The sequence below is a fragment of the Platichthys flesus genome, chromosome 10 (assembly GCF_949316205.1).
Source record: "Platichthys flesus chromosome 10, fPlaFle2.1, whole genome shotgun sequence".
Taxonomy (NCBI): Eukaryota; Metazoa; Chordata; class Actinopteri; order Pleuronectiformes; family Pleuronectidae; genus Platichthys; species Platichthys flesus.
Window position 1 is genome coordinate 4,369,850 of NC_084954.1, and position 9,510 is coordinate 4,379,359.

General features: G+C 41.2%; 1 protein-coding gene across 1 annotated transcript; it reads right to left on the reverse strand.

Moving 5' to 3' along the window:
- Positions 1-47: 47 nt before the first annotated feature.
- On the reverse strand, positions 48-8,602 carry cdkl1 (cyclin dependent kinase like 1 (CDC2 related kinase)). Its single transcript, XM_062397332.1, has 10 exons — positions 8,495-8,602; positions 6,951-7,173; positions 5,576-5,697; positions 3,419-3,491; positions 3,038-3,128; positions 2,394-2,594; positions 2,194-2,276; positions 2,026-2,082; positions 1,611-1,772; positions 48-457 (listed from the first exon to the last, which is right to left on the reverse strand). Exons 2-10 carry the CDS (start codon positions 7,116-7,118, stop codon positions 356-358), a joined length of 1,059 nt encoding a protein of 352 aa, XP_062253316.1. The 5' UTR covers positions 7,119-7,173; positions 8,495-8,602; the 3' UTR covers positions 48-355.
- Between the last annotated feature and the right edge of the window lie 908 nt (positions 8,603-9,510).

Here is a 9,510-nt window from a genome sequence, read left to right on the forward strand (position 1 = left end):
ATTATATAAAAAAAGAAAATCATTTGGCAAACCAGGCAAGGCAGTACGTCGTAGTTTTACCTCCAGTCTACTCAGCGACTACAAGCAGAGCGGCACGTCGCTCCTCGTCTTCACACGTCTACACAAAGTACAAATCGACTTGACATGTAGGCAACATACATTAACCAGGAAATCCGACTCCACACGCCGGGAATAGTGCATAGACCGGCATCACCTCATGTGGAAAACAAACTGTAAAAAGTGCTGGAATCCTCTCGAGTGCTTTCAGAACCATGACGCTTCCCCTCCTGAGTGTTTTATTAGGAAACAGCAGATCGATGGTGAGGATTAGAATCCAGATCCGGGATCAGTGGGTTTAGATGTTGGGGAGGTGGTAGTTGAACCTGCGCAGGTTGTTGTAGTACTTCTTGTTGTCCAGAGCCGGGAAGATGCTGCTGCCGGTCAGCTGCGGCAAATACTGGACGGAGGAAAGAGAACAAACGTATATAAAGCAAATTATATTTATAAGGCAAATATATCAACCCTGGATGAAAGTTATTTTATCGAGGTTCCCTCTGGTAGTGAAATGTGAACATAAACGTCACCAAACTTTGTTTTACAATCAGATTCTGTTGAGGGAATTTCACCCAGACATGTAACAATGCTGTAAGAACTGAATCAAACACCACACATACACGAGTACTCAGTTTTTACTTGCAAGGGAATCCCACGCCTCTGAATAGGTCGCAGCCAACTTCAACAGACCTTCCCTAACACAGTGTTTTTATTTGCACAGCTCCAAATTACAACACATCATTTGGGTGGGGTTTTAATTTCTTGATAACTCCTTCTCTTCGGGGTGATGCTTTATCTGGTAATACCCTATTCTACACATAATGGAAAAATAACCTTTATGGTTTCATAACCATAACAGACGGTTCCTTAAAAATCGACTTTAGGCAAGGCACAGCAGTGGTTAGTCAGGCTAACTCTTGTGTAAGAATGTCGCCTCCAGCTTAGAAGCTGACTTCAACATTTTCCAGTCAGCACTAAATAACAACTCCTAGACCAGGTCACATTCAGTCCATTCAGGTCATATTCAGTTCATGATAACTTATATACAATTATTCCAACAGATTCCCAGGGGTTTGGTTTATTCTACATAATCATAATATAACAACTACTGATAATAATAATAATAATAATAGAAGAAGAAAACCGTAGAACAGACACTGATATTTGTTCTTGTTTCATCAGATATGATGTTTTGAAAAAATTGATATTTTCGTCTGGATTACATTAATTTCAAGTATAAGACTGAACATAAATATGAATGACATGACAGATTCCCCAAATGTTCCCCCTGGTGGCTGGCTGCAGTATAGGTTGTAAACCCTGCATCCTCCATGTTAGTGGAAAGGACATAATCAATAAATGATCTGTCAATAAAAATAGGTTTCATTCAAACCAAGAGTTTGATGTTTCTTTCACAATTTGTCATTTTTTTGCTCAGAAAAAAACCCCATCCCAGAATTGAATTTTTACAGAAAAAGCCAGTTTGATTGGACAAACCCTGACTGCCACCAGCAGCCCTGTGAACAGGAGCTGTCGTCCAACATGAGGCCGCTCACCCCGGGGGGGAGCTGCTTGCGAGGGAAGCGCGTCCTCTTGTTGCTGGAACGATCCTGCTCACGGGACGAGCTCTGGCTCTTCTCCCGCAGGTGGTCGAAGTACGGATGCAGGAGGAGCTGGCCACAGGTCAGCCGCTCAGACGGGTCCATCCTCAGGCAACCCTGAACCGCGGAGGAGGACGAGGGACAGAGGGGGAGAGAGAGGGAGAGAGCACAGCACTTTCACAGTTTCTGATAGGTTGTGCAAATGCAAAATGTTAAATGACTGAGAGTAGAGATTTCCATTACTTCACAATAAGAGATGTAATAAAATATGCAAATTTATCGAGATTTAAATCCAAACTTTATGTGTAGCTCGTTTGTTTTATGTTAAAAATGCATTTGATTGGTATTTCGCTGATTGTAAGATCTTTACCTTCAGGAGACTCAGAGCTTGATGTGAGAGGTTCGGATATTTCTGCTCCAAAGTCTCCTACACAAACAGAAAATGTTTCCTGAGGTACATTTCACATTTTCCTGTAGATCTTAATTTGAATATACATAATTGACCCTCTGCATGCCGAGCAGAACCAGCAGAACTCACCATCTCCTGTGGCTCTGGGATGGAAACTCCACTGAAGAACTGGTTGTTGCTGAAAACCTGCTGATGTCGAGGGATCAGATCTCCTGCAGAGAACAAGACGAACGGTCAACGCAACAAGGATATTTAAATATCATCGTATTTCATCACAATCTGGAGAAGTTATAAATAACAGAGTTTCCCAAAAAAGCGGCCGATCTCACCGAGAGTCTTCCTGATCAGGTACAGTTGGTCCATGTCGGACTTCCCGGGCCACAGAGGGATCCCTGACAACAGCTCAGCAAACACACAACCGACCGCCCACACGTCCACTGGGGCACCGTACTGCGTGTCCCCCACCAGCAGCTCGGGGGCTCGATACCAACGAGTCGCCACGTAGTCTGTGTAGTAGTCACATGGACCAGCTACGAATACGAGATGTGAGCAGCACAAATTAAGAGTGATAGTCACTTCTTAGTTTTTCTATATTTGTATGAATTGTATGAATTGTCATGAGGCCTCTGACCTCTTGACTCTTTGGGGGCTCCTGAATTCATTCATGTATTTTTAATTGATGTACATAATTGACCATCTTTAAAATTAACAATACACCCATGGATAAATATTTCATTTGTAAATTATTATAAGAAAGTCCATTTTAATTGCCCATTCAATTTATTATTCATAATTAAAAAATCGAATTAGCTTATTTTTACTCTACAATTAATCTTTAATTAATTACAACAACATGAGACACATGAAACCTACTTTATTAAACGATTGCACCTTCAAAACACCAACACAAACACAGAGTAAGGGACAGGCACGTCCACCAGGGGTCACTGTGGATAAAGTCTGAAAGTCTTACTGAGAATCCTGGCAAAGCCAAAGTCACAGAGTTTGATGACCTGATGTTTGGTGATGAGGATGTTCTCCGGTTTCACGTCTCTGTGGATGCACTGCAGACACACAAACATCCCTGTGTGAGTTTAAACATGTTCAGAGAGCGGTAGAGGATAAAGGGCCTGTGTAAAAAGGGGAGGGGGGGGGGTCCAGTTAAACAGGGGTGTTTGTTGTGTCTTGGTGATGCATTAACTGTCGCTCAGCCAAGGGGAGGGAATTCTTGTTGAAGAAAAGAAGAAGAGGAGGAAGAGGAGTAGTAAAGCAGAGGGGCCTGGTGGGAGCTGGAGGAGGGAGGAGACCGGAGGAATTTAAAAAACTAGAAAATTCCACAGAGTCGATCACTTACGTTTTGTTTGTGGCAGAAGTTCACGGCCTGGAGCGTCTGCCAGGTGATGCTCCTCACCAGGGCCTCAGGGACACTGGGAGAGGACACAGAGCTTCACGTTAGAGGGACAAAGTTCCCTGTTTCATCTGAGGGACGGACAACCACGAGGTCCAGACAGTGAATATATTATAAAGTTCACTAAGCGATGATCTTTCAATTAAAGTTTTATCTTCCTGAGTAGAGTCATTATCTGCTGAAGTAGAGATCCTGAACCAATTCAAACTACATTCCAATTCACTAGATACAGATTTTTTAAACTCGCTTTTTAAATTTCAGACCCGAAATCAAGTCTAATTTAGTAATTTTCAGAAAAATGTGTCCAATATGTTAAATTATCTCTTTAATACTAATTTATATCCTGTGCTGATGATTTGTAGGTTTTTTTATTTTGTCTTTTGTGTACTTTCATATCATGTTCTTTTATATTTCAATCATTTACTTTGTATTTGTACCTCTTGGTCTCTTTAAATCTCAATGACAGTTTAAACATGCTCGAATAAAGATGCAATTAATTCTGATTCTGATTCATAGTTATAATATCTACCTCATGGGGGCGCTGTAGAAGAGGTCAGGGGTCAATAAAGCATATAAATCAGTGGGATCGATCCTCTGGGGACCTTGAATGGTGTGGACTGAGACACAGGCTTGAAATTAAACTGGGACTAAGTTTGTTTGTCAGAGGAGAACTGGACGATATGAATCTATCAAAAGAAAAGACGGATAGTTTGTCCCTGGATGAAGGGGAAGTAAAACTCTGAGTCGTTCTCTGTGACTGCAGTTGTTCAGCTTCTCAGACACGTCTCGTCCCTGGGACAGTGTGAGAGGACAGCGAGCCGCCCGGCCGCTCCCGACCCGGGACTCAACACTGAGTCTTTGTGTCCTCCAGGGACCGTCGTCCATCAGTGTTGCCCTGGAAATGGCTAAATCGAGCCCTGTGACGGGCAATTAATAACAAGCTCCGCCCCTTCTCCACACTTTGTTTTCCCCTCTTTTGAATCATCTGCGTCCAGAGGGCTGCAGGCCAGGACCCGAGGGGGGGGGGGGGGGGGGGACCAGACAGCGAAAACACTCCCTATAAAATGTGGCCGAGCGAGACATCCCCTCGACAGCAAAGCATTCTGGGAGAGCACCACTGTAAACATTCCACAGGGGACGGGTCAGCGTCCCCGGAGACCCACATTGTGTCCATCAGAGTCGCACAAAGCCCAGTGTACGCTGTGCTGTATGTGTAATGCAGAAGTAATAGAAAGTACACAGCACGTTGTTAAATGAAAAGCAACCAGAGTCAGATTTATACTGGTCGGTATCTCTCGGCAGCTGTGAGTGTGTGTGGGACTGGTTTTATTTCAGAACCAGTGCATAACAAGTGTGTACGGCTTCTAACGGCGAGAATTTGTTAAAATCAGTATTTGTATAGTTTGAACAAGTTTGTTCGTCTCATGTCTTCATTTATATTATTATTTCTTGCACCAAGGAGGTTTTGTTTTCACCCCTTTGTGTTTGTGTTTGTCAGAATGATAACACAAAAACGGTTTTCCACAACAAGTGGTGGAAAGAAAGAAGCCAATTAAATTTTGGAGTGGATCCGGAGAAAAGGTTCTGATCCAGGATTTGTGCTTCAAAATAGATTGTTTATAAAAATCTTTTGCTTATTTCCCAGGGAATCATTCATTCTACTATTTATGTGTTTGTGCAGTTTGGTTCACATCCCGAATACAAATCCACATCTAGTGATCTTACATGTAGTCTCATAGGGTGTAGGATTAAATCAGCTGCTGTGCTCTGACAAATAGAGTTAGAAACCTGTAACTACCACTGATCAGTTATATTCATATGTTACTCTGGTTTTTATTGTTCTGTAATCTATTACTTACTCAACTACTCGATTTGTGCTGCAATGTAGCCTGGAATCATGGTTACAGGTCCGACAATAAACATCGGGTTTCAAGGTACTTTTGTTTTTTAATCTTATGCATAAATGTCTGTTATTTGCGGTTCTTTTAGTTTCCTGTTATATTTAGTTGTCTTCTTGTCGATCTTGTGTCTTTTTGTTTTGTTTTGTTTTGTTCCTCAAATCTCTCGAGGATGACAGTGTGACTTTGACTCAGAGCCTCTCACCCTCTGGGATGCCGGTCCAGCTCGTTGAGCACCGTGTGATCGCAGTACTCGAAAACCAGGTGGAGCTTCCGCTTCCGCCGAAACACCTCGATCAGGTTCACCAGGTTGGCGTGTTTCAGTTTCTGCACACACAGACACACACACACACACACACACACACACACACACAGACACACACACGAGAAAAACATTAGAGGCAGAAAGAGACATGCAATCTGCCGATTATCAGGAAAAGGCTACAACAGACACAAAACCAGTCAAGGTGACTTTAGGAAACCAGTCCAGTCTGTGGTGTGTGCGTGTGAGTGTGAGTGTGTGTGTGTGTGTGTGTGTGTGGGGGGGGGGGGGATCTGTGGTTTGCTCTAATCAAACAGACTCAACTGTTTCCAGATGGTGATAAACATGCTGTTGCCCCGACGACCCATCCCCATCCTGTCGTATTTATGAGCCGCTGGAGTCCAGCAGCACCCCCCCCACCCCCTCCCCCCCCCCACCCCGCCCACAGCATGACTAATTAAACCTGCACCACTGTACCACAACGGGAAAACACTAAGACCTCAGAACTTTGAGATTTGAGATTAATAAACAGATTTAGAGACGTCCAGCCGAGGCCGAAGCTCTTTCAGTCGTTAAACTCCAGAGGTTCCATGTTTGAAAAGGAGACACTTTGAGTTCCTGCAGATCTTCTCCTCTAAACGAGACGTTTTCTGTGCTGCAGCCACAAAGAATGTTTCCTCCCTCTGCAGAGTTAACTGCCAGCGTCCCCCCCCCCCCCCCCCGCTGCTCGGCACAACAGAGAGGACAGTGTTTCTTTTAAAAGGCTCTAAAAACAGGGTCCGCATCTTTAAAGACATCTTATAAAAACCCTCACAGTCTAGAGCTGCATCGACTCTGCATCTTTACTGTCTGGGATTTTCTTTTCTTTCCCTCAACGTGACTAAGCTGGAAGTTTATCCTGCAACTTTTTTAAAATCTGGACTCTGCTCTTCGTTGTTTGCATGAAATTGAAGTCTTAATTTCAAAAGAGACGTGTATGGAGAAAAGGAAGAGAGAGAAGATGTATTAAAGTCAAAGTTTAGGTTTGGATTCACCTAAGACGGCAGAACTAGCTCAATACTTTGATTTATTAAGTCAAAATTTAGTTTGAATAGATCCTCATTTCAACTTAATGAGGAAGAAATTTGGCATTTGATCTTTGAAATTTATATTTTTCTCTAAAATGTTGAGTAAGAACCTGATGATTTCGATTTTTTCTCACAGTTTTGAGAAAATAACCCTGAGTTTTACAAACTATCTCATTATTCTCACTCTTATGATCCTCAACGTTCCTTAATTGGATTACAAAATAAAAGCGTGACCTTGTGTGAGTCGTCACCTTGAGCATCCGGATCTCCCTCAGTGCGATCTTCTTGATGATGGGGTCGTCCTCCGACTCCACGAACTTCTTGATGGCGACGATCTGCCCCGTGTCTCTGTTCCTGCACTTGAACACGACGCCGTAGGAGCCTTCTCCGATCTTTCCGATCTTCTCGTACTTCTCCATCCTCGGGTTGGAAGGAAAGGAAACACTCGGGTCCAGGGAGGCAGCAGAGTCGAACCTAGTTCACAGCAGGGAAACTAAATGAGGGTAGATTCACCACCTGCTGCTTTAAGTTCACACAGTTGTGATCAGAATTCATATTATGATTCATATTAACAGGAAATATGAAGGTTTGAGCTCAGAAAAGAAAAACTGTGGTGCTTTTAGAAACAAAGAACTGATTCAGATTCATCTTTTGTGGCAATTATATCAGATATTTTGACAATTTTGATACTATTTCGAATGTCTTCTGTGAATAGTTCTGTGAATATACAGAGAAGAACAGTGAAGATTTGTGATCTGGTCCTGAAGCCTCTGCTTTCTGTCCTAAAGTCAAAACTACACCTGGAGAAGCAGCAATCAGGTTTCATTCTCCACATGTGAAACAAACTTCTTCTGCTGCAGCTCACAGATCTCTTCAAATCAAGTTTATTTATATGCAGCACATTTCGTATGATAATCAATGTGCTTCAAGATTAAAAGGCAGAGACACTTTACGTGTGAGCTGAAAATATATAAAATAAGAAGATATTCATATATAAAAATAACAAAAATAGAAAATGTAGATAAATAAAGTAGAATACAAACAAATGAGGTAAACACAATTGGAGAATAATAATAATATGTGTATCTTATGAAAAGAATATGTGTTTTTAAACTGTTTTAAAAGAAGGAAACTTGTAGCAGATCTTAAATAAAGTTGTGGAGGATTTCAGAGAGTAACTGATCAAGACTTTGCTGTTTGCTGCGACAAGTTATTAAATCAAATAATGATTAATTTCCTATGTGGCACTGTTACTGTTGATTTGACTCTTTTACACTTTTACTTTTAATTAAGCCTCATGTAAAACACTTTGAATCTCGGTTCTCTACCAATAAATCTTCTACTACTACTAATTTAATATGAATTATAAAACACCTGCATCCGAGCTCAGGCGAGTATCATTCGGGCCTAAATGTTAATTTAACCTCTTAACCCGCCTCCAGAAGACAGATTTAATTGCTCAGAGCAACGTTACACCTGCCTGCAGTTAGATTACGTAAGGAACAACATTTGCAATGCTAAGTCTGTTGGGTGATTTCCCAGAGGAGAGACACAGAGAGAAAAACACAGGGGATGAAATCAGAGATCTGCACTGACACACACAGCAACTGTCTCAACAGTCTGAATAGAGCAGTCAGCCACAGCTTTGAATATGATAAAATCACAACATGAGATATGATGAAACTTATTTCATATAAAGTCTGAGTCAAGTTTCCCAATGAAAAGGCTGATGACACAATATTCCCACAAATAAACATTCCAGAGATTAATCAGCTGATTGAAAAGTGAAACTTACTTTGAGGGGAGATGTCCACAGGTGAAAGAAAGAGGAGGAGGAGGAGGAGTTTTCTTCTTCTTCTTCTTCTTCTTCTGTCTCCTCCTGCTGACACAGACCTTCCTGCTGGAGGACCTCTGCTGTTCTGCCTCATCTCATTCTACTCTGCTGCTTTAAAGATGCACTACTACCTCACATCCGGCCACTGCTTTCAAAATAAAACTCCTCCAGCCAGCAGCACTGTTTTTGTATTATTATCCTTAATTAATAACTGACCCATTCAAGCAAGTTAAATGACAATATATTGTAGGCCCAATTTTAGTAATAAATGTTGTCAATAATTTATATAATCCAAAGTATTAATCTAAATAAATATATGAATTTATTGCAGCAGAGTTCAGAAACCCTTATTCATCTATTTAAATCAAAGTAAAATACATATTTATTGACTGAATCTCCACGAATGAGGTTTAAACACATCGCATCTTTTATACACTTGGTACTCTATTCATACATTTACAATTAACCATTTATTTATTTGCTTAGCTGTTCTTTTATAAAGTTTTAGTTGATATTTTTTCAGTCCTATTTTTCTATTTTAATAAAAATCGTCTCTTGGTTAAACTGATGTTAAAATGATCATTAAGTCTCTTGAAGCTTTGTGCTTTCGACTGAGGTGAAGATTCACTTGGATGAATCCCGACTTGTTTTCCTGCTTGTTGATGACGTCTGGTAATGAGGTCATTAAACTTTAGATAAAATGCAATATTATACAATTACATAAAATAATAATGTACGGAAATCTATTCAGAGTCAGAATGGGGAGAAGCCAACAAAAGCTCAATTTAAAGCACTGTAACTCTAAGCTGACGTTTTGTGTGTGAAATCAGGTTATTTCTACTTGGAAGACTGGCTGTTTTATTATGAAGGTGACACCATCTGACTTCCTCGTCTATCTACTAACTCAACTTGACACACTTCTCTCTCTCTCTCCTCCACCAGAGGAGCTTCAGACTCCACCTGCAGAGAGACAGAGC

Excerpts from the sequence above, each read along its gene's own strand:
- cdkl1 (XM_062397332.1), bottom strand. The coding sequence starts at position 7,118 with ATGGAGAAGTACGAGAAGATCGGAAAGATCGGAGAAGGCTCCTACGGC. Across the intron at positions 3,129-3,418 it reads ACTTCTGCCACAAACAAAAC|TGCATCCACAGAGACGTGAA; the intron begins GTAAGTGATCGA and ends GTGTGTCTGCAG. Across the intron at positions 458-1,610 it reads GCAAGCAGCTCCCCCCCGGG|TATTTGCCGCAGCTGACCGG; the intron begins GTGAGCGGCCTC and ends TCCTCCGTCCAG.